Consider the following 25012-nt stretch of genomic DNA (forward strand, 5'->3'; position numbering starts at 1 on the left):
TTAATACTTAAAATATTAAAATATATTTTACTTTAATAAGTAATCTGAAAACGTACGAATAATAAAATATTCGTAGCTGAAAACACTATAAATTGATACTACAAAATATTATGATTGTTTTTATTTTTGTACTTATAAAAAATAAAAATTAAATAGCTATGATTCTAGAGTGCATTATTCATTAATTTTATCACATAAGTATTCATTATTTTTACATAAACTGAAAACAATTTGAAATGTACTGAAATGAAAACTAATGAAAAATGTTTAGCGACTCTGTAGTATTAAAAGCTAGTACAAGTTAAAAATATCTGTTACCATAGCTGATAATATTTCATTCCTTAGCTTTCACAAAAAACAAAGTAGAAGTGGGTACAGCATTTGCCCTCATTATATAATAAATATGTATTATAATATTAATTTACTAACAAAATAATACCTAATTATTGTAGTAATGCCCACAGCCCACAACTACTTATTTATTTTTACAAATTATTTGTCAGACATTGGTATTACTCTAAAATCAATATCATGTTGTGATTATGCTGAACTTTTACAGTTTATACTTTATAGCAATTAATAAGGCTTATAATATTGGCGAGAATGCATGTTTTATCATTATGTGCATATTAAACAAAGATTAATTCAACAAGCCCCATACAGTCACCACTAACCGGTGACCGAGACACAATATTTATTAAGTCCTTTAATATTCATTGTTTTCTAATAAGGCAGTCAGACTCTAGCCATATTATAAGTATTTAAAATTAGGTTATTACTATCATAGACGTTACTTACGTTACTACAACAGCTTACTTATCTTTAACCACCTGAAAATTTCTTACAATATTATACTAATAAGGATTTTTATTTAACATTTTTATAAATGTAGGAATTATTATTAATGTTTTGCCACTCTGTGTGCATAAACATCGCCTGCTTGTAAATTATTTTACTTAATAATTACAGCCAAGCATATAAATTGAAATATTATAATACACTATAATTATATAACAGATCATTATAAGGATACCAGATTTTCTACATAGTTTTGATGTCATGTTTTAAAATTTCAATTGATTGTATGCTACACATACTTATAAATAAAATATGTAGATACTAAGGTTGCAATATTTAGATTTTTTTTATTCTAGGATCTTATAAACTATCAATAACAATTCATTTTGTTTGATCACGCATCCACGCCGAAAACCACAACCAAAGAGTCCTTAAGCTCAACACAATCTACTGCATACCTATATATTCACTAAACACAAAAGAGTCTGCGACACATTACTCTCCTAGACGTTTGTACATCTTGTGTCGTCAAATGGCTAGTGGGTCAGCCGGACCGTTCGTATGCTATGGATCCTTAGTCTCTGTAACAGTTTCCTTGTCATTATCCTTATCATCATCATAAAACTCATTCCTTGGTTCTACCATCTTGTCAGCTTCCTCTTGACTTATACGGATATCTGGGTCTGGCTCCTCTTTAATTCTATATTCCTCAGGAAAGAAATCACCTGTAACACAGTAAAAAATATTCTACAGATCATAGAAGTAACTACAATTAATAAGAAGGTCTGTAACTAAGAGCTTTTACACAAAACTGGGATGCGTTGACACATCGCGAATATTTTCGATTTGATTGTCACAGATATTTGAGATGCAACGCCATATCTCAGTTTGGGTACAAGCCCAGGAACTTCAGATGCCTGCCTATAATACAGACTCTTAAGGAAGGTTTAGCGTGTACATTACATTGTTGTATTGTTATTTTAAGAATAAAAAAGCTATAATAAAATTATTGTATTTTCAGATTTTATAATTTGGAACACATTTACCAGGTATATGAGTCATCTGGACAGCTGGAGAATGCTGGCACATCTTTAGATTGTCATACACATGTTTGGTTATTGCTTCCAAGTACTGCTTGCTGTTGGCATTCGAGGAACTATCAGGCCTGCAATAGGCCAGGTCATGTACATTTAATGATCTTAATAATAACTGAGTAACATTTATTAATAAAAAATGAACAACAATAAGTTTTATCAAAATATAATTATTATAAAACGCTTGTTACCTGTTAATTTCTGGGTGCAGTTGGAAGTCAGGTGCAAAAAATTCCAAGTATTCAGTATATGGAAGCTCATTTGAAATGTTTTCATCAACTAGAAGTGATGTTTCATAGGTCCAGCATCTTGCTACATTTCGTAATGTATATCTGACATGAAATGAAAATAATGTTAATACATTGATCCAAGCAGAAATTCTACATGTTATTAACATAAACTTTTGTTGTCAAAAGAATATAAGCATCTAATATAAAGTATGGTATGGTAAATATAGTATTTTGTAAGAGACTCTTTTCACCTACATAAATAAATGAAAAAAAAATACAAGTATTACTTACCCCCCACCTCCTACTACAAGAGTAGGTACATTTAAACTTTTAACAAATTTAACACATTCTCCATGGCCTCTAGTAGATAGAGAGAAGCAACCAAGGCGGTCTCCAGCAAGGGAATCTGCACCACACTGCAGTACAATCGCAGTAGGACGGTAGAATTCCATAACATTGGATATAACTGGCTTGAAAACCTGAAATATAAAACAAAGTTTCAAGTCATGTCTCTACATATGAAAATATTACAAAAGTGATTATAAACTGTTGTTTGCAATGAAAAAAAAACTTACTTGTACATAACTTTGATCATCAATACCCTCTTTTAGAGGTACATTGACAGAGAAGTACCTGCCACTTTCAGCTCCAATTTCATACATATCACCAGTGCCAGGGAAGAAATAATTGCCATATTTATGAAAACTGACTGTCATTACTCTATCAGTCAAATAAAAGGCTTCCTGGACACCATCTCCGTGGTGAACATCAATGTCTATGTATAAAACTCTGGGATGATATTTGAGTAACTCCAAAATAGCAATCACTATATCATTGACATAACAGAAACCTGAAACAAACACACAACATTTAATAATATAATTTACAAAGTCCTTCAATTCAGCCGCATATTTCAAATAAGATTTTAAAGTTAGAATTATTTTTGTTTATTTTTTATTTTTAACAAGTATTCCATGAGATAACTAACCAGATGGTTCAAACTTTTTAGCGTGATGTAGTCCACCAGACCAATTGATCGCTATATCACAGGCATTGTTGTTGAGTTTCATGGCACCTTCCAAAGATGCACCCGTATACATGGAGCAGAAGTCAAATAAGCCCTCAAAGACTGGACAATCATCTCCAACATTGTAATGCAGCAAGTCTTTTGAAAAACCTAAAAATTTAGTATATTATGAAATGAAAACAAAGCTTAAGTATTTAAACAAAATACATTTTATGTAAAACCTGCCCTTATAATGTAAGCAATGTGCCAGAAATTAAAAGAACAGTATAGATTTGAACAAGTAGTAATCTGTAACATTTTCAGTAACCTCTGACACAAATGAATACATCATTAGGGCAATACTTACTTTGTATGTTTTGTGGAGTTACATTCTGTAAAAACTCGATGTAGTCCTCGCTATGGAATCGACACATATCATGGGCGCTAGCACGATATGGTCGGTATATTTGCATCTTTTTGTGTAATCCATAATTCAGCACTAGACTGTGGGTAACTGATAACCTGTGAGGTTTCATAGGATGCCCAGGCCCATAGTGAAAATTACCAACATCGGGGTTGTAAAAATATGCAACTTTGTGTTCAGTCATTATGGAAAAACGAATACGTAGTCTTTCAAAATCAAAATAATGCCCAGGACTAAAGCAATAACAATAAGGCGTTTGGTAAGTTGAATATCTCCAAACATGATTTACGTACTTAACGGAATTTGATTTCCATTGTATTTGTTCACACACGAGCCAAGGGACGGTAAAAACTAAGACAAACACAATACACAGGTTTTTTTGGTTCAATTATTTTTATAAACAATCAATTTCAGGAGAAAATACTGCAGCAAATCCACCACAGATTACTAGTATATCAATAGTAATGAATCCACAGCAAATCGCTGAAAACCACAGATTACCTGAAAACTGACAATTTGATAAATGACAACCAAAGGTGACAACTGACTGCTGACAACTGACAACGGGATGACAGACAAGACGGCAAATTCTAGTTTTTCATCTTCTTAAATGTTATTCACGTTAGGACTTAGGAATAGCCAGAAAAGTCAAGATGCCTCATGCCTCATGCTTGATGAGTAATGACTGATGGGTGATGACTGATGCACTAATCAGTGATGCCTCATGAGTCCTAACTCATGAGTCATGCCGCGGCCCGTGGCCCGCTGGCCGCAAGTCACAAATTTTATAGTTGGTTCAAACTTCAACTACAAAACAAAGTTCTTACTAATTCTAAGTATAAAATTGTGCAGAAGTGCGGGACTACAGACTACAGTATATACTATAATATATAGTATATACATTCTACAAGGGGAGAAATAAGAATACCAATAATATTTTGTCCGATGTTTTGTCGCGTTTGCACTTTGCTGACTGATTATCACAGAAAAAATTAAAATGTCAATTGAGTTTGACATATATTTGACATTTGTGATTCCAGAACTTTTGGGTTATGCATTGGGTTTTGCGATAACAAAAAAGATAACAAAGTTTTGCCGGTGCACGGTGCAGTTACAACTCACAAGGTAAGATAAAGTAAATATTTTGCACGGCTCTTATCAATTTTCCAAATAATGTTTATCTATATTATTAATCTCCTAGGTCTCGCTTGCACTTATTGTAATTTTCAAAGCTCTTTTGTACCCACATTTAGAATACTCGTTTGCGAAACATAACCTTTCTGTAATAAACATTACGTAATGCTTTATATTAAGTACCTGTGCGTTCAACAAATATTTATTTTATGGCTTCTAATAGAAAACGTTACTTAGGGGCCTCTCGAGGCAGTACTTTTAGATACCACCCAGCCACTATAGTTACCTACAGTTATGGTCAAAGTTATGGATAAAGTTAAGGCTAACTAACTTTGACCACAGAATTTGACAGATGTCTATTGCATTTATTTTTTTATTAAAGCTACAGTTAATTAATGTGATTATCCGCCGTACTCAGAGACATTTAATTACGATTAACCAGCGACCGCATAGCCTCTAGACGCCTAATGCAAGGCGAATACTTTCAGACAATATGTAAGACTTATAGGTCTTACTTTAGATAATGACAGCGAAATCTGTCTTAGTATTGACCACATCCGTGACCCGTGTACATCTCATACATTTCATACAAAATATTTTTTTACTGTCAAGAATCAATTTATTCAGAGCTCAAATTACACTGGTCTGAATCCATGACGAAAGCATTTGACAGTGAGCAACACTGTTTTTGCCAATTTTAGTAAGAGAAATATGGATAAACCATCCATCTACTACTACTATCTACCCATCCCCCCCCTTAACAATTTTTTTTTAATGAAGGGGCAAATGAGCAAACGGGTCACCTGATGGAAAGCAACATCCGTCGCCCATGGAAACTCGCAGCATCAGAAGAGCTGCAAGTGCGTTGCCGGCCTTTTAAGAGGGAATAGGGTAATAGGGGAGGGTAGGGAAGGGCAGGGAATAGGGGAAGGTAGGGAAGGGAAGGGAATAGGGTAGGGGATTGGGCCTCCGGTAAACTCACTCACTCAGCGAAACACAGCGCAAGTGCTGTTTCACGCCGGTTTTCTGTGAGAACGTGGTATTTCTCCGGTCGAGCCGGCCCATTCGTGCCGAAGCATGGCTCTCCCACGTATTATTATTTAATATTAAATTACACATATTATTGAGCATTTTGTGAAAATTTCAATAGTCTATTATTGTTGCCATTTTGGATTACGAGCCAAAAAGACCAAAAAAATAATGTTTGTTATGGTAGCCCCCCTTAAATATTAATTTTATTTAGTTTTTAGTTTTTGTTGTTATAGCGGCATCAGAAATACATAATCTGTGAAAATTTCAGAAGTCTAGCTGAAGTGGTTCTTGACAGCCTGGAGACAGACAGACAGTCGGACAGACATCGAAGTCTCAGTAATAGGGTCCCGTTTTTACCCTTTGGGTACGGAACCCTAAAAAAGTATATATAATTTGAAAAAAAAGTATATTTTTAAATATAGGTAAGTAATATAGGTACTTTTTTAATATAATCCGACGACGTTTTTGTATATCTTAAGAAGCTTGCCACAATTAATAACCTTTTTTATGCTAAACAAAGGTTGGCAGCTTTTATTTGCATCTCTGTTTTATTGTTTACGTTGTAAGAAGTGTTACAAGGAGAGAAACAATATAAGCTGGCTTATATTGTCTATTTATATTAGGTCGTATTAAGACGCCGATTTTGGGCGCTTGATAGACGAGAGGTAAGTCTTTTCTTCATTCTATACTTTAAAATAAAATATAAATATGTACTGGTTTTTTTTATTTCTTTTGACAAGCGCTTCTCGTACTTCCCATCATTAGTTCTGATTTATGACATGCCGTGAATTTGAATTGGCCAATCGTAATGCATTTCTTCCCTCTCCCGGTCTCCCCCCGCGTCGCTTACCTCATCAAAACATATGTCAGAGTAGACAGAATGATAGTACAGAGTATGCCGACTTAGAACTGAAGTTGAAATTTTTAAATTTGACGTATTTTGACGAAAATCGTTGCTAGGGTTGTTAACTTGTTACATACGAATTTAAAACTATGACATATTCGATGGACGTGTTCCTCTTTGGTCGTATTTTTGTTTGTGTTTTGGCCTTAGAGTATACATTAGCAAGCTATAGAGCGCGCGCATCGCTCGTTCCCCGTTGTGCCGATCGTAAGCAGAAGTTCTATAGATACTTGTCAAACGTATAACGCAAGTCTAGTGATGTTCCATGCGCCATCGTTTGACGCTTATAGGAAAATATGTTCACACTCGTGCTTACAGTTCATACCTTGTTAGAAGCACTCTATAGCTTGCTATAATGTATACTCTATGGTTTTGGCACATGCGATTAAAATTGTCAGAATCCAATTTTGAAAACTTTATTTTTTATATTTAAAAATAAATTATATCAGCCAGCGCGAGGCACATTCCGTTCATAATCCTAGTGAAACCCGACGAATTTGACAGATATTGAAACCTGTCCGTCTCTTTGCAGTCGAACTACTGGTCGTTATGTCTATTGTGGTTATGTGGTCGCTGCGATTAACCTTCAATTGGAGAGTTTGACAGATAATGTATGGGGCTTATGTCAAAATTTCGAATTAATTACATTTAACTAATTAATGTTCCACTCTGAGTGCGGCAGTAAGAGTCTAAAATATTGAATTTTCCGTAAAAATCGACAGGAAAAATATTTGTTATAACGACACTTAGAGCCATAGTAAATTTTCATGAAAAAATTTCGATATGGCAGAATGTTATTTTGGATACCTAAGTCAACTTTAATAAATACTACATTTTTATTGTTCCATACCCAAAGGGAAAAAACGGCACCCTATTTCTGAGACTTTGATGTCTGTCCGTCTGTCTGTCTCCAGGCTGTAACTCAAGAACGATAATAGCCAGAGTTGAAATTTTCACAGATTAATGCCGCTATAACAGCAAATATGTACTATCAGAGAAGTTGATTCCTATGCAAATCGGGGACCTAAGTAGTTTGGTTGCGTTACGTCAAACCCAGCCGACAGATCACAATTAACATTGAATTGACATATTCGACCAAATAACGTTGGTCTGTCAATTGCATAGGAATCAACTTCCTCAATGGTACTAAAAACAAAATAAAATTAATATTTAAGGGGGACTCCCATACAACAAACATGATTTTTTTGGCCTTTTTGCTCTATATCAATAATGGCAACAGGTAGGTACATGAATTGTTCTCAAAGTCCTTGGTTATATGTGTATTTAATAATAATATAAGAATAAAATAAAAAATTAAGCGGGGCTCCCATACAAAAAAAAAATCAATTTTTGGCCTAATTTTGCTCTATAATGGTACGGAACCCTTCTTGCTCGAGTCTGACTCGCGCTTGGCCGATTCTGTGGTCAAAGTTAAGGTTAAAGTTAAAGTTAGCCTTAACTATAACCATAACTTTGACTATAACTGTAACTATAACCACGCCTCTGGTGCAACCCACCCTAAATAATTTTTTGCAAAAATTATGTAAAAAAAAATGCTCAGTGTGATGCACAAAATTCTAAATGACACTTGACACACATATGACATAGGACATAGTAAACTTCCGTAAGTTTGTATTACGCACGGTAGAACTGCATTACTAAAGACCCTCGGCGACGTTAGTTTTGACAAAGACATTGACTGCCTAGTGCCTTATTAATTAGTGTAATGCTAAGTACTCACATACGGTTTTGCTCGATAGTTTTACTCCAAAGCGAAGGAAATGACATATTTGACATATTTAATTCCATCGAGCCGGCTCGAAGCGAGTCTTCGAGCCGTCAGTTTTGGCGGTCCACACGGTGGTTATTGCTGTATACTGACATACGGTTTTGCTTGATCGAGCAATCACGTAGAGTAAAAATCACGGCTCGGGCTTTCGTCCACACATTCAGCATTGCTCGATACTTTTACTCCAGTTCGAAGGAAATTAGCTACGTATTCGTACGTATTTTTATTATTATAAAAACTAGTGTCAAAAAATTTGTCAAGCCGGCTCGATTCGAGCCTTCAAACTGGCTCGATGCGAGCCTTCGAGCTGTGAGTTTTGCGGTCCACACGGTGGTTTCTGCTCGATTTCGAGTAAAACTGTCAAGCAAAACAGTATGTGAGTACTTATGCTAAGTACTGACATACGGTTTTGTACTTAGCATTAAAAACGAAAATAAAGACGGGACATTGAGAATACATAGACCATGTTGCTGTCTTTGTTTGCCTCCGAGGTTGCTCTACATCGCGTTGGACTATCATTGCTACCAGTGCCACTTTATTTCCGCCGCCCCCCTTGGGACTCTGCCGGACTCCTAGCACGCCGCCGCCCCCCTAGCGCGCTGCCTCAGCCTATACGTCCTATATATAAATTCAGGGCTGATTGCTACCATGATTGCGAAACTGTTGATTAATGCTTGCTGCATTATCGTCGATCATGGCCCATGGGCAGTTACAAACGAATATGTCCCAGTACAAGTCGAAATCACTAGTATTCTTTCATGCACGACATCAAAATATATAATCCTGTCTTTAACTTCATTTAATGAGGCAGTGAATGTAATCACAGTGCATTGTGCATGCACTCTTATATATATACCGGTTTGCGTAGGCGCTTGTTACGGCCGCTATAAAGGCTAGCTCAGTTGGCGGCCGCGTTATTGTCGTGTTGTCGTGTGGACAAGATGGCCCTTTTAAGAATTGCGATTGTTTTTTTACTAGCAGACAGCACTATGGTCAATTTTAGGGTGCTATCAAGAGCAATGGCGACTGTAGCGAAATCTTTCGAGGCAAAGGCCGTGGTTCCCGACGTGGTGCCGAAAGCCCCTGCGGCGCTGGTCTCGGTAAGTTTATGTTTACGTTCTTAATTCTTTACATACTTTACCTACAAAAAAAAAATGGCCGCAGCATTATAATAACAAAGAGTTTACGTAGCTTAGGCGTTATGTAGATGCCAAAGACCTTCCGATGCGAAGATCTTCATTATTTCTTAGAAAAGTTTTTGAAAAACTTTAGTGAGAAAACTTACACCAAGGGCTAGAAATGAAAAACAAGTATTTGTTAAATCTATTGCTGTCGTGTAACCTTAAGCCTTCCCCCGCAGAGCGCGATAGAGACAACATGACAAAAATTATAATAAAAGAACATAAAATCAACGATTAGCAATTGTCCCCTGAGGCCTGATTTCTTCTCCAAAACGTATTAAGAAACCGATTTTAGTACATTTTTCATTAGGAATTTAAGCAAGGCTTGAGCTGTGTCCCTATGTTTCATTTTTTTGTATAATCTAGCCTTTTTGTTTGGATGATTGAACACCAGTGGCGAAGGGTGGATATTTTCGGAAGGGAAGCCGGAGTAAAAAATGTACTTACCAAAACGCTCAGCACTGATGTTTAACAATGTTCGAGTTTCAAGTTTGATAATGATGCCTTTGAAAAATGCCCTCTGAGTTAAGTTGTATGCGTGACGGCACATACGGTCATTCAAAACTAAGTTTGGAAAACGAAGTCTCCTTCGACAGCAAATAATCTGTCAGACAACAGTCTCAGCTGTACGAGTCACAATTAACAAATCACAATACAAATTAATTTAAATTCGCGAAACTGCACTCTTCTTAACGCTAAAATAAAATAATATTCGACATTTAAACACAAAACAAACAAGTTGTTTACAAACACTCATCCGCCATTTGACTCATAGCAATTTTACTTCATGAAGTTCATCTTTCTCGCTCGCACTTGTGCTTTGTTATTAACCTTTCTCCGTAATAACTCGCCGAGTATCGGCTTATTTCCGAGTATATTGGCGCGTGTTAGAACGAGACAGAACATGACGATCAGTTCACAGGAATGAAAAGGACAGATGCTTACTATGAAATATCGTTGTATGAAGAAATAACCCGCTAATTTATCGGCTTCTATCGGAGATGGCCTGCACGTTGCATTGCCTATATAAATTTGTAGGCGATTAATTATTAATTCAAACTATTTCAAGTGAGAGAAAAATGTATTGCATATAAAATTTTGTAGGCGTTTAGTGAATTCAAAGTTTTTTTAAGTATGTAAAATATTTATTAAATAAAAATTTATTTGGCCCATAGACTCGATTTTCCAAAAGGGAAGCCGACGGGAATCGGGTTATATGGACTCTTCGCCACTGTTGAACACACAGGAAAATCTGGCCATTTTTTTTGTTTTTTTGAACGTTAATAAGTATCTTTTTTTTAATTATTAAGTAATGAAAAGAAAGAAAACATAGTGACATGCTTATAGTGGCCATAGATATTCAGAAAAAAAAATATACTCACTTAACTCTACCACTTACCAGCATTATTCAGAGAGGAAACAGACGACAGAGCGTTTGTATGGAAAAACGGCCCTAGTGTCTAAGTGTATCCTCTTAAGATAACTTTTTAAATTTTTTATATTAATTTAGCAATTTAAATTAGTAAAATTGACGAAAAATCAAACAAAATCAGGTAGTTCGTAACTTTTGCATTAGAAAGTGTGAAAAAAAGCGTCTCTTGGAACTGGATTTACCGTTTGTACAGCATTTATCGAGTTTTCCGCTGGAGATAAGTAAATAAAAGCTATACCTAACTGACAATGAGAAAACGACAATGACCGGTGATGAGGTATTTCTAATGCTCATTTGCTGTTTCAATTTTTGCATAAGAATGAGCGAAGTTATGCCTGTGACTGTATTACTCTACAAAGATCAACTCGACCGGTCTTCAGGCCGTTTTATAATACACAATTTAAAACTAATCCCAAATAGTAGGCTTAACTAATCACATAACTAATCACAAAAATATTGGTATGGACGTGACTGAACCTGTAATCTAAATGTAATAGCTACTTAATAGGACAAATTCCAGGGCCTGTTTTAGCACTACCAGCGCCCTGGGCGAGATTCCTATTTCCTTCGGCGCCCGGGGTACTGATAGTGCTGTAAAGTGTAATTTTGTTGCCTTCAGCGCCCCTTTTTATCCGGCGCCCGATTTGAGTTTTTGAGGTGGGCCAATCAAAAGCATATTATATCTTTCATATTAATCATGAAAGAGGCTTAAGCTTAACACTAAGACAAAGAAGGATAACATGCAGTTTTAAGAGGATACACCAGGGGCGAGAGAAATTGAAAATAGGTATTTGAAAATGTATTGCTGTCTCACCAATCTCAAGTCTCCCACCGCAGAGCGCGATAGAGACAACACGACAAAAGTTATAATAAAAGAACAGAAAATCTTCGATTCGTTGTCCACTGATTCCTTCTCCAAAACTTAACGGATTTAAGTACATTTTTCATTAATAATTAAAGCAAGGCTTAAGCTGTGTTCCTATGTTTTATTTTTTTTTGTATATTTTAGCCAGTTTTGTTTTCTGGGTGTTTGAACACAGAGGAAAATCTGGCAATTTTTTTGGGTTTTGGACGTTCTTATCTTTTATAATAATAAAATTATGAAAAAAAAAAGAAAACAGGGACATGCTAATAGTGGCCATAGATATTCAGGAAAAAAATCATAACTCTACCGGCATTATCCAGGGAGGAAACAGGGGACAGCATTTGTATGGAAAAATGGCGGTGTGGACTCCTCTTAAGTCCCCAAGTCCCAATCCCTGGACTGCTTTGTCTGGTGCAAATGGGCCTTAAAACCAAACCGTTAAATCCTTTAGTTACGCTTTTATCGTAAACATGCATTGGTATAATTACAATGCCAAGTTTATAAAACATTTCCCCTGATAATGAAAATATTATGTAAAGTAACGGATGGTTTATTATTAATTAGTCTTGGCTATGATTAAGACTCCATTGTTAACATCTACATTAGCTTTGCTTATGTTATAAATGTTGCCTGTTGGCACTCTGGCAAACAATTTTAATAAAATTGTTATGATGCCAATAACTTTTCTTTTTGTAATTCTCGAATTCGGCAATGTTGCTCGAAAATATTGAATTTAGCTCTGATGGATAATGAGTTCTTTCTATATATTAAGGTCTACAAAGTCCATGCTCTGGTTTTCGGTGAACCTTAGGGTCAGCGCAGATACGCAGATAGAGGAGCGTAGCGGTGAGAATTTTTAGGCACTCCAAAATCAGCTTTTAATTCATCTGATGTATCATCGATGACATACGATTGATACTGTTTTTTTTCTGTTTCGAGTTTTGCGGAACGAGCGAAGCGAGTGGAGGAACCCTTATTGCGCGAGTCCAACTTCCTTTCTATTCTGTTTTAGGTGAAGTACCCTAGCGGTGTGGAGGTGAAGGAGGGCAATGAGCTGACCCCCACGCAGGTGAAGGATGTCCCCACCGTGTCGTGGGACGCCGCACCTGACACCTTCTACACCCTGGCTATGACCGGTAATTATATTGTAGAACTGGACATTATTAATTATTATCCTCATATTATCATACTTTAGCAGGGTGCTTCACAATAATTCGCAGTTTAATTCGGATTCGGAAACTTAGGGACTCATGTCCGCACTGCGATTTTAACCTCGCGGATTATTTTTTCGCAATTTTGTAACACATTGAATCTTTTGAGAGTATCCGCACTGCCGAAAAAAATTATATGAATAAATTCGCGAAAATAAAAATCGCGCGGTGAAAATTCTCAGTGCGGACGCTTGTCCGTTGACCAATAAAAATCCGGTATTAGAGCCTTCATCAGGGTTTTTACTGGTCAACGCAAAGCGCAGTGTTAAATGTTTATTAGCTTTCGCGCATAGAAGTTGTTAGATCTAAGTCGAATTTCGGGCCGCTGGTTTGCAGTATTGTTATGACTTGGGCTGAGATGTAAAGGACAAAGCTAAAAGCTTATTATCTCACTACTTCACTAAAAGTTGTTAGTGCAACGACACCTTTGTTTGCAACGGTCAGTCCATAATGTAACCTAATAAGCCATAACATTCGCGAAAACAGCACAATGATAAACATTGCGTGATAACAAAGACCTGCCACGAGTGCCACGAGGCCCACGAACGCAATGCAAAGTAGATTACTTTTATGTTTGGAATTTGAATTCGGTCACCTCTATTTCCTACTCGTACTCGTCAAAACAACATACTGGGCCTGTGGTCACCCGATTTTAAACACTTAGCATAAAGAGCAAGCGCCAGAGGGAAAATGAACATGCAAAATATGAGTTACTAATTTCGCCAACGGATTTAAGAGAAGAAAAGGTCAAATAATAAGAATGTGAATCTTGCCGGTAAATTTTTTGGTTCAATATTTTGCATGCTCACTTTCCTCTGGCGCCTGCTCTAGTAGCGGTGATGATGAGCAGTGATTAATTGTGTTGCTGGTAGCTTTCTTTTTTTTCTTTTGGAATACTTTTCTATTTTTCCTCACAGACCCCGACGCGCCTTCCCGCGCGGAGCCCAAGTTCCGTGAGTGGCATCACTGGCTGGTGGGCAACGTGCCCGGCACCAACGTGGGCGCCGGCGAGACGCTGTCCGCGTACGTGGGCTCCGGCCCGCCGCCCGGCACCGGCCTGCACCGCTACGTGTTCCTCGTCTACAAGCAGCCCGGGAAACTTAGCTTCGACGAGCCCAGGCTGACTAACACGTGAGTTGTTGAGAACTTACTCTGGAGCCAGGCGAACATATCTAGTGGTGCTACCATGCCGGTTTCGTGATTGCCCTTATATTCTTTGGCAAAAAGGTGCTATTAGCACAAACATTCGTATACCAATGTACGGTAACATTTTCCAAGTTTTGAAAATATATTTATTATATGTATGTGAATTTGCCGACGGTAAGGGGATTGTCGTCGATTAATGGAATCCAAAACAGTGGCTTTTGTCGACCACTGGAATCAGACAAAAGGATTAATGAGTTTTAAACGTTGATTTTGTGGAAATAAATCTTTGTATTTAGCACTAAATTATCGGATACTTACCAGTTGTTTTATTTTAAACAATTTCAGATCCGGCGACAACCGTGCCATGTTCTCTATCGCCAAGTTCGCCCAAAAGTATAAATTGGGTGATCCGATTGCTGGCAACTTCTATCAGGCGCAATACGACGACTATGTCCCCATACTGTACAAGCAGTTGGGAGCTTAAACCACATGTATCTTGTAGGTTCCGTTCATTGTCATTTTGATCTTAATGTCAACAAAGATCAATAGTAATGCTACCAATATAAAAATGTTATCCCATAAAAAGCACTAAGCAGCATCATTTGGCCAAGCCTTTCCTTACATATAGATCAAAATTATTTGAACGGACTATATTAGAGCTAAGACTTAAAATGTAACTCCACATAATTATATTTATAAGCAATATATCTCAGGCGTAAATCGCATTTGAAAATGTATAATTGCCAGCATAATATAAAGTAAAACTTTAAAATATGTTGTAGATGGAACATTATGAATGTTTTCCATTGTATAAATTTTAAGACTGAGATGTGAGTAAAGTATTTGAAAAGACGTTTTTCATGTTTGTAATACATTTTAAGGTACGGTAGTACGCTACCATGTTACATATTAATTATTTGGTTACTTACCATCACATGTATAAAACGGTTAAAAAATCTTGAGACTCGGCTAATTATTATGCCTCGGTAGTAACGAGATCATTAGATCGAGTCTCAAGTTATTTTGATCGGGTTGAATTTTAAATAACATTTTGAAATATGCATTTCTTGTTTCACATTTCAGTAGAAATATGCATTTAATTGTCGATTTACTATTATTAGTTGTCCTCGTTTGGGTACTGCAATACATTAGTTTTTCTTGAAAATTGTCGTTTGATTTTTCCAACCTGTAGTTTAATATGTTACACTCATCCACTGAGGTAGTAAGTACTACGTACTAGAGCAGCTATTGCGAACAAAAAACATGTCGCACTTGAGGCATGAGCGGGGTGGGAGGCGGGACGGTGATTGCTATAGATCAGTACCGCAGAAGTGACAAAGTTTTGTGCCTACACTCGAATGAATGCAGAATCTATTTGAGTAAGTGGATAAAATAAAAATAAAAATTCACTTTTTTATAAAATTTATAATTAATATGGATCCATAGTCCACTATAACTAATTACCTTATTTAAATTACTTAAATATTTTCAAATATGTACCATGATAAAATTATTATAATTAATATAATTATTATAATGTATAATGTACGTAATATTTTAAAATACATATTACCATAATACAAACTCGTCTACGTGAGTAAGTGCTTCATTCATCGTCGTCTTATCATAGATCTGTATTCTGCCTACATTACACTCTGAATCTACTACTCTATGACAATGCAAATTGGCGCGCGTCTTCGCCTAGTAATTGAATGTTCGTATTTTAATTGAAAATAATTAAATAAGAATGCTAATACCGATGAAATGTTATTCCGTTGCATTTGGAAGTGTTACTGGAATCATTTTTGCAGTATCTTAACCCACAACTAGGCATTTTTGCGACTTTTTTTGGTTTCGTTTTTGATTGTGGTACGTCTGGCGCGCAGAAGATCTCGCGGGCGACTAAGTGCACTGCTGCAGGCTGCTATATAGATTACGATTTACGTTGAATGTGACCAAGCATAGCGTTGCGTTGTCGAGTCTAGTACGTAGTACATACAATGTCAGTGCACTCATCTTTTAATTTTTTTTAAAGGATAACAATACTTATTATGCTTTATAATGTTTTGTACTTTTCTAACACATTAGAAGTAGCTTGAAAGACATATAACGGTGCGTCTACATTTGTATCATTTGCGCGATCAGGATCTCCGTCGCGTATCATCGAAGCGTGTCAAAATGATACGCGTATCATGATTCATGATACGCCCCGATCGCTATTAACCGCGTATCTGATACGTGTCGTATCAAATACTCACATGATCGGCAGAATGATCTAATAGGCGTCCACACTATGATACGCATACTTGATACGGCGCGATGATCGCGACGGAGATCCTGATCGCGCAAATGATACAAATGTGGACGCACCCTTACATGTTGTATGTTATCGTTGGGTCATATTTGGGTATCTTCATTATTCATATTAGTATACATGGGTTGGGATTTAGTATTACAATTATAACTTTTACATCTGTAATCTGTATTATAAATAAAATTAATAACTTTTACACATTTTTTTAAATTATTACTTAGGGTCAATTTATAAATGCGCAGAGTCGAAGCGCATCGAAGCGAATTATCAAAACTGAATATACCAAATTCAACCTTAACTTCAAATCATTAACGCACATAATATTAAGTATATTACTTATGAGAATTTAAAAAGGCGCACGCACTCGCGCGATTTCGATTGACCAACGCTTTTTGGTGCGCGCGCATTCTCGCGCATCCATGCGCCCACAAGCGAATCTACGCGTCATCACTGTTATAGGCATTCTGGCGAATTCGCGCGCACTCGTTCGACTTGTTGCGAATTTGATGCTTCGACGAGCTTCGATTCGCTTCGACTCTGCGCTAGTATAAATTGACCCTTACAAGTTACAATGTAAGTACCTATTAAAAATAAAACAAAATTCCTTGATGATTTGATATTCAAGGCAAAACGCTTGCGGTTGTCACCCAAAGTGTTCTGAATGTCAACAAATGAAAAATTTGGATATGATGTGCAAGAAGGAAAGCCTGTCATAACTCATAAGACTTGTAGTTCTGCACACTGCAGGCGTTTGCTGATTTATGTATTAACTATAATATGAGTACAATAAGAAGAGAAACACAAATACAAATAAATATTTATTAATTAAGCACCCAAGCTCTTGTAGAGCAGCGGTACGTAGTCGTCGAACTGGGCGCGGTAGAAGTTGCCGGCGACGGGGGCGCCCAGGTTGTACTTCTCCGCGAACTTCTTGGTCGAGAACGAGGCGCGGCCGTCTACTGACCTGAAAAAAGAAAAAAAAGTTATTATGTAAAAAGGAAAACGGGGAAAGGGAAATCATCTGCCCTTTTGGAAGTCGGTTAAACACGTACCTACTTAGTATGAATTCTATGAAGTATGAAGCGTGCAATTTTCTGTAAGCTCGCTCCCACAAAAATACGGCTTTGTAAATTAAGGCTACAATAAATATTATAAGAGACAGATTGTTTCAAATTGCGATAAAGTTGAGGTTTTAGCAGTGTAGGTTAATACCTACACTGCTAAAACCTGTAAAGCCTACCTACCTAAGAGATTTCTAAGAGCATTTATATCTTTTACTCAGTTGGCTGTCTTTATGTGATTAAGAAGGTAATATCATAATTCTCCACTTTAATTTGCAAAATTACCGTCATACATACCTACTTATTACTGGATACTAGATAAGAAGTAGTTATATCTATTGTGGTAGAAGCGTAGGTATTCATACAAGCTCCCCCTTGTTAGTTCACTTCGTATCGTAATTTAACATGAGTGTCATGAGATTAGTGTTATCTGTCAACGATTATCCGCTAAGTGGCCATTATAAGTACCTAATTCATATTTGTTTTACCCACCCGTACATTATTTACTCGAGGATTATCTAAGTAAGTATAGATGGGTACTAAATGGTCTTTTAATAAGGTACTGTTACTTATGAGGCGTTCGTTGTAATTTCATGGATCAAGAAGCCATAAACCATAAACTAGCTAAGTATCTATTTATTTATTTATACTAGGTATCTACTTATTTAGGTACCTACGTAAAATGTCAACTAGGTATGGACTGTCTATCTGTGACATCGCATAATGGATGGATGGAACCGATTATACTTAATCTAATGCTTAAAAAAAGGGGAATTACAAATGTTTAATTTATCTCTTAGTAAGAGATTTGGTTAAGTTGTTGGTGGATTGTTTGCAACAGGTATTTGACAGCAGATATCGTAAAAATCAAAAATTTTCGCTCGTTGCTGCCGTAGCCCGCAAGATTGCCCTGCCGGGCTACTTGTGAATACTATACAGACGTGTAGCATCGAAGTGTAGCATCATAGCATGTGATGTGTATCAATTATCATTTATATCGGGTCAAGTTGACGAGTTGTAATTTGACGTTTTTTCTACTCACTTGTTGGTCAGCTTCTTCTCATCGAAGTTAAGTTTGCCAGGTTGTTTGTAGAGGATGTAGACGTATCTGTGTATGCCGGTGCCGGCGGGCGGGCCGGAGCCGATGTAGCCGGACAGCACCTCGCCCTGGGAGACCTTGTTGCCGGGGATGTTCACCACCAGCCAATGGTGCCACTCGCGGTACACCGGCTCGGGACCGTCGTAGTTGTCGGGGTCTGGTTAAAGAGGTATAATTAACTTAAGTAAGCGAATAGTGAATAATGAAGGGGGAATTACCAATCTCGCTAAAGCCGTAAAGAGTCTTCGCTTCCGACCGCTGGGCGAGGGTCTCAACTCTGAACAGAGTGGGCACCCGTAGTGGACGCCGCCGCCTTGGCCGGCCTAGAAAAATGTGGCGTGACGAGCTGGAGGCATACCAGCCAGGCTGGCCATCGGTGGCGCAGAAGAAAGAACAATGGAAGATCTTGGGACAGTTCACAGTATACATATAGGCTAACAAAAAAAAAAGCGAATAATAGTTTGCTAATCCTGGGTTAGTGGGGTACGATTGTCGATAAAGAAGTATAGAAAATTAATATGGACTACAAATATAGATAAAAGAGAAGAAAAATACTGCTTAAGGCGTATTACTGAGTGCTGACTAGTGCTTACTTGTTAAGTTTTCCGAGAAATCTCCGACTACGTGACGAGGTGGTCTCTATTTACATGATGCGTTTTTGAGGCCATATACAGACCGTTTCATTTTTAACGTGTTATTATATCGTAGGTGCCTGGATCATACTCTCCATCCATACTTGCTATAGTCTTCAGCGGGGCTAAAATGGTCGCTTTGGGGAATCATATTATGAATCATAATATTATAATTTTTTTTAATCGTAAAATGCAAGTCTGTTTGCAATTCTGCCTACCTAGCATACGCCAACGAGATATCTCACTCTACATGTTTTCTCGATGTTTGATGGTTTGTCTCTTCATCTCTATTCACCCTAGCATGACAAACATTTTTTCTCGCGTAGATCTATCATCGAAATAACACATTTTTATAGAGTTTGGTCGAGATAATGTCGAGATTTTGACATTATGAGATCTCATAATGTCAAAATTTAATTATCTCGAGAGTGAGATCTCGTTGGCGTATGCTAGGTAGGCATGCCTAGTAATTTGTACTTATTTGACACTGACATATCTTTATACAACGTGTTAATGGAATAACCGAAACTGAAAAAAACCGTTTTATATGTAATGAAACTGATCAACTTTGCCAAAGAATCTTTTTTTAAAACAAAAAATACCTACTTCTCCTTAAAAAATTAAAAGTTCGATTAGACAATTTGTATGGAGAAGTTAATTTTTTTAAGAGGATTTGGGGAATCATATTATGAATCATAATATTATATTTTTTTTTTAATCGCAAAATGCAAGTCTGTTTGCAATTCTGCCTACCTAGCATACGCCAACGAGATACTCACTCACTCTACATGTTTTCTCGATGTTTGATGGTTTGTCTCTTCATCTCTATTCACCCTAGCATGACAAACATTTTTTCTCGCGTAGATCTATCATCGAAATAACACATTTTTATAGAGTTTGGTCGAGATAATGTCGAGATTTTGACATTATGAGATCTCATAATGTCAAAATTTAATTATCTCGAGAGTGAGATCTCGTTGGCGTATGCTAGGTAGGCATGCCTAGTAATTTGTACTTATTTGACATATTTTGTCAGTTTGACAGTTTTGACAATTCATTTGCTGAATTGATTGAGAGGAATTGCTAAATGTGACCATTTTAGCCCCACAGTTCTCCAAGATACTACCTATTAATTATAATATTTTAATACTTAATGATTTTTTTTCTTACCAGTGAAGACGAGTGTGTAGTAGGCGTTGTTGTCGGCCTCATAGAGGACGGTCGGCTGGTCCTTCACCTGGGTGGGAGTCAGCTCGTTGCCGAGTGCCGCTTCCGCGCCGCTTGGGTATTTCAGCTACAAATTTAGGTTTTTTTTTAATGTTAACGTGTTTGCAAAATGCAAATCTTAATGATTTTACAAATATTATAGTAGTAGAGCTATCGGTATTTTATATCGGTATCTGCGGCCGGCACTATGTACCTAAGGTGAGGTGTGGTAAGTCAAACATAGTTTGCTGTTGGACAGCATAAATCGAATTTTCTGACTAAACTATTTGACCTATCTTTGAGTTGACAATGGCGTACTTACGACAAATTCTTATGTTTTTATAAAATAATAAATAAATTCCAGTTGACGTGTTTCAGGCTCGTATAATTTAAAAAAAATTAAAAACTGCTAGTCTTCCCCCAGGAAATGGGGTAAGACTAACAGTAGCAAAATTTTGTATAAGATAAAGACTTTATGCACTTTCCAAAACAAAATAATACTTCTTCAAATATTTTCAATGAAATTTTAATTCCTTGGAATAACGTTTAGTTTTGGAGTATTTCTTTATTATAACAATTTGGGGTAAGACTAACATACTATCGAAAACAGAGGTTTTAAACCTTTGGATGTTAATTCGTTTTGCTTTGTTTTAGAACAAATCTTTATACAACGTGTTAATGGAATAACCGAAACTGAAAAAAACCGTTTTATATGTAATGAAACTGATCAACTTTGCCAAAGAATCTTTTTTTAAAACAAAAAATACTTCTCCTTAAAAAATTAAAAGTTCGATTAGACAATTTGTATGGAGAAGTTAATTTTTTTAAGAGGATTTGGGAAAGTTGTTCAGTTTTACTAACTAAACAAATGCTTTTAGCAATTTAAGTTATTCCATTAACTTGTTTTACTTATATAAAAAAAAATCCCTTGGTCCAAATATAAACACAACGGCTGAACCGTTGTGTTTATATGGACTTTATCTATCCTAAATTTTATTTCAGCCAATTAAAAAAAATAATTTGATCGGAGCAAAATATACACTAGCAGTTTTTCATCAAAATTGGTTCAGTGGTTTTGGCGTGAAAGAGTAACAGACAGACAGACAGACATACTTTCATTAAAACTGTAAAGAAATATCTAAATCAAGTGGAAAAAGTGCATGAAAACGGTATATTTATTACTGTGAGACAGACTTTCACATTCACATCGCCACTTTTGTGATCTTAACCTTAAAAAAAATTATGTACCCAAAAAAGAAAAATAAACCTTAACTGAATGGTTAATTACATCTGATTTCGGGAAAGACGTACGTTAGTCTTACCCCTGGGAAACTGATAGTCTTACCCCACTTGAATGCATTTAAGTTATGTTTTTGTTTCGTTGAAAATTCAAGTTATTCGTTTGTTTTACTGAAAATCAATTTAATCTTATTATGGTACTTAACATCAGAACACTTCAATTTATTCACTTTTTATTGGCAAAATGTACACACGTGTAGAGACCCAACAACTTACCGAAAAGTTGAAAACATCTGACAAATTTCATTTTGTTATATTGGCAATATGGTTGAGTATCGGCAACATGTATGAGTTGAGCTGAGAAGGGTTTCGACTTACTGTTTTACCAACATCCTGGCATTGGGAAATATGCTATACATATCGAGATAATTGCAAGTGTTATTCTTGCCCCGGTGACAGTCTTACCCCACCTCACCTTATAGCTATTGTATAATATGGTACGAGAGAACGAGATATAAAATAAAATAAAATAAAATAAAATAAAAATTGTTTTATTTCTGAATAAATTTGAATCAAATATTTTCAGAATGTTGAACTACATGTTGCCTACCACCGGTTCGGGAACTAACCCGGCGAGAAGAACCGGCGTAAGAAACTCGCACGGGGCCACTTTTTAGTAAAAAAGTGGAAAATTTGTCTTTTAAAAAAATAAAATTTACAATGTAAATAACTTAATATTGTATAGGTTTAAATCTTAATACAGTAGGCTTCGATCAAACATCTTTAGGTCCGATTTCCAAAGATCTTTATCTATGTGGAATTCTTTTGGGGCTGCTAATATTTTAACATTGATGGAAAAAAGTTGATTAATTTAGAAATTTGTGTGTAAACAGCAAAGCTAAAAGTCTTATGGGATACTTATATCATACATAGGTATTGGTGCTTATTAAGCCGGCTGTACACATAGGGGCCAGCGCATTGTGCCAACGAGTAGAGGGCTATTCGGCCATAACTGGGAGCGACATTCCATACCTACTCTAAACGTTGGCCCAGTGTGTACTCTGTACATACTAGTAGTGTAGTGATTTAGGGTACAAGGTGGTGTTTTGAACTTACATCAATAGTCCCGGTGGGAGCGGTGGGGATGACTTCAGGGACGATTTTGCTCGACGTGAAGGCTGCGGAGACACTCATTTTGTTTCTCTGAAATCCGTAAATGCTTTAAAAAAATATAACAATTCTAGCAGGTATTATTTTATACTTACTTTATGTAAGTTTTAATTTGATGTCTGTAATCTATCTTTTCGAGATCTCTCTACAAGATCTCGAGATGTTAGAGCATCCGCACTCGGAGTCATTTAATGATGATTAAACTTGAATTTAGTGAAGAGTTTCACAGTTAATGTATGGGGTTTGTGTCAACATCTTTATTTAAATACAATTAACGGTATGCAGTAAGAACTGATCAGCATTAATTAGCATTCTACTAGATTAAGGTCCAGTTTCAATAACGACTGTTAAATTTAATGCTCGAATTAGTATCATGTTACCTCTTTCGTTTCTATTATGAATGAAAGAGAAGACATGACATTTAAATACCAGGGGCTAGAGAAATGAAAAAAAGTACGTGTAATATGAATAGCTGTGTCCCTTACCTCAAGCCTATACCGTAGAACGCGATAGAGACAACTGCAGAAAATCAACGATTCGTTGTCCCCTGATTCCTCCTCCAAAACTTAACCGATTTAAGTACTTTTTTCATTAAAGATTAAAGAAAGGCTTGAGCTGTGTTCCTGTTTTTTTTTTTTTATAAATCAAATAGCCAAATCTGTTTTCTGGATGTTTGAACACAGCGGAAAATCAGACCATTTTTTTGGGTTTTTGAACGTTCATATCCATTTTAATAATTAAATTATGAAAAAAAAAGAAAACATAGGGACATTGTATTAGTAGCCGTAGATATTCAGGAAAAAAATTATAACTCTACTAACATTATCCAGGGTGGAAACAGGGGACAACGTTTGTATGGAAAAAAGGGCGGTATGGACTCCTCTTAACACTAACAGACGTTGGTGAAATTTAGGCTAAGCTTGAGTGCGCTAGAGCGCCTGTTATTGAAATTATAAGTAATTTGAATTATAGCATTTGTAAAATTAGAATACTAATAGTTAGGGATCCCTAGAACAAACTATTTTTTTGTTTAATATCAAGCAAATTTTTCATTTTGATAAGATAAGACGAACAACAATTTTGTCTGCGAAAAATCTCGAAAGTGCTAACAGAGATAGAAAGGATTTCGTACTGTGTTTTGATGGTCCCAAAATATGGATTGTTCTATTTGTAGAACAATGTTATGTACTCTATTAAACTAACCTATCAACATACAAAAAATCTGATGGTTAGGGCTAGGGTTCTGTTTTAGGGTTCCGTAGTCAGCCAAGTTTTGTTGATTTCAGATTGAGATACTTTGAGTCCCTCAAAGTATCTCCATACCCAATTTCAGTAAAAGCGATTCAGCGGTTTGGGCGCGAAGAGGTAACAGAGTAAACAGAGAGACAGACGGATAGACATACACACTTTCGCATTTATAATATTAGTAAGTAATATGTATGGAAGTATGGATTTTAGGGTTCTTTGAAGAAGGTGTTAAAATAAAGGATGTACTTACGATCTCGCTTCTTAAGACCACGCCAAACTACTGGCCGGTATGCTTCGGAATGTTCAGTTTTAATTGCCAAGATAAGAATTTCATTCAATGTCATATGTTCAGATAACCCATGCTTTTGGGCAGGTTATCGGTAGGTATTATTTATATCATATTAAAATAAGTTATTTCACCTTATCTTGGCAATGAGTGACATTGTGATTACTGATTTGCCTACTGAAAAACATAAATCTTATATCTTTAAACGAGCAATTCTTGTATATATAATTGGAATCTCGGAATCGGCTCCAACGATTTTCATGAAATTTAGTACATAGGGGGTTTCGGGGGCGATAAATCGATCTAGCTAGGAATTATTTTCAGAAAATGTCTTTTTACTCGTGTTTTATCGATAATCGATAAACTGAAAAATATGACTCTTTCTGACATCTATTGGCGAATAATAATACTATTATGTGAGCAACTAATTGTTTTAACAACCAGCAGATGGCGTTATTAAGTAACACGAAGTCAATGAGTGTTTGCTATAATACCGAGCAAAGCTCGGTCA

General features: G+C 36.2%; 3 protein-coding genes across 7 annotated transcripts; 1 reads left to right on the top strand and 2 right to left on the bottom strand.

Moving 5' to 3' along the window:
• Positions 1 to 247: 247 nt before the first annotated feature.
• LOC121728152 (histone deacetylase 3) lies at positions 248 to 4004 on the bottom strand. 2 transcript variants are annotated; one of them, XM_042116271.1, is made up of 7 exons: positions 3496 to 4004; positions 3111 to 3299; positions 2698 to 2972; positions 2414 to 2601; positions 2084 to 2224; positions 1845 to 1954; positions 248 to 1523 (listed from the first exon to the last, which is right to left on the bottom strand). In XM_042116271.1, the coding sequence occupies exons 1-7, from the start codon at positions 3734 to 3736 to the stop codon at positions 1363 to 1365; spliced, it is 1305 nt and encodes a 434-aa protein (XP_041972205.1). In that variant the 5' UTR covers positions 3737 to 4004; the 3' UTR covers positions 248 to 1362. The 2 variants fall into 2 exon arrangements, with proteins under 2 accessions (XP_041972205.1, XP_041972204.1); XM_042116270.1 differs by having other exon boundaries at positions 1845 to 1963.
• Positions 4005 to 4534: 530 nt separating this feature from the next.
• LOC121728156 (protein D2-like) lies at positions 4535 to 15406 on the top strand. Of its 3 annotated transcripts, none has more exons than XM_042116274.1 (5): positions 4535 to 4677; positions 9415 to 9511; positions 12902 to 13025; positions 14018 to 14231; positions 14592 to 15406. In XM_042116274.1, exons 1-5 carry the CDS (start codon positions 4550 to 4552, stop codon positions 14728 to 14730), a joined length of 702 nt encoding a protein of 233 aa, XP_041972208.1. In that variant the 5' UTR covers positions 4535 to 4549; the 3' UTR covers positions 14731 to 15406. The 3 variants fall into 3 exon arrangements, with proteins under 3 accessions (XP_041972208.1, XP_041972209.1, XP_041972210.1); XM_042116275.1 differs by having other exon boundaries at positions 4612 to 4677; positions 9393 to 9511; XM_042116276.1 differs by having other exon boundaries at positions 4633 to 4677; positions 9390 to 9511.
• A 1959-nt stretch (positions 15407 to 17365) lies between these two features.
• Positions 17366 to 24529, bottom strand: LOC121728157 (protein D3-like). Of its 2 annotated transcripts, none has more exons than XM_042116279.1 (5): positions 24466 to 24529; positions 22914 to 23016; positions 20523 to 20646; positions 18664 to 18877; positions 17366 to 17524 (listed from the first exon to the last, which is right to left on the bottom strand). In XM_042116279.1, exons 2-5 carry the CDS (start codon positions 22989 to 22991, stop codon positions 17386 to 17388), a joined length of 555 nt encoding a protein of 184 aa, XP_041972213.1. In that variant the 5' UTR covers positions 22992 to 23016; positions 24466 to 24529; the 3' UTR covers positions 17366 to 17385. The 2 variants fall into 2 exon arrangements, with proteins under 2 accessions (XP_041972213.1, XP_041972212.1); XM_042116278.1 differs by having other exon boundaries at positions 22914 to 23000; positions 24466 to 24515.
• Between the last annotated feature and the right edge of the window lie 483 nt (positions 24530 to 25012).

This window comes from Aricia agestis, chromosome 6 (assembly GCF_905147365.1).
Source record: "Aricia agestis chromosome 6, ilAriAges1.1, whole genome shotgun sequence".
Lineage (NCBI taxonomy): Eukaryota > Metazoa > Arthropoda > Insecta > Lepidoptera > Lycaenidae > Aricia > Aricia agestis.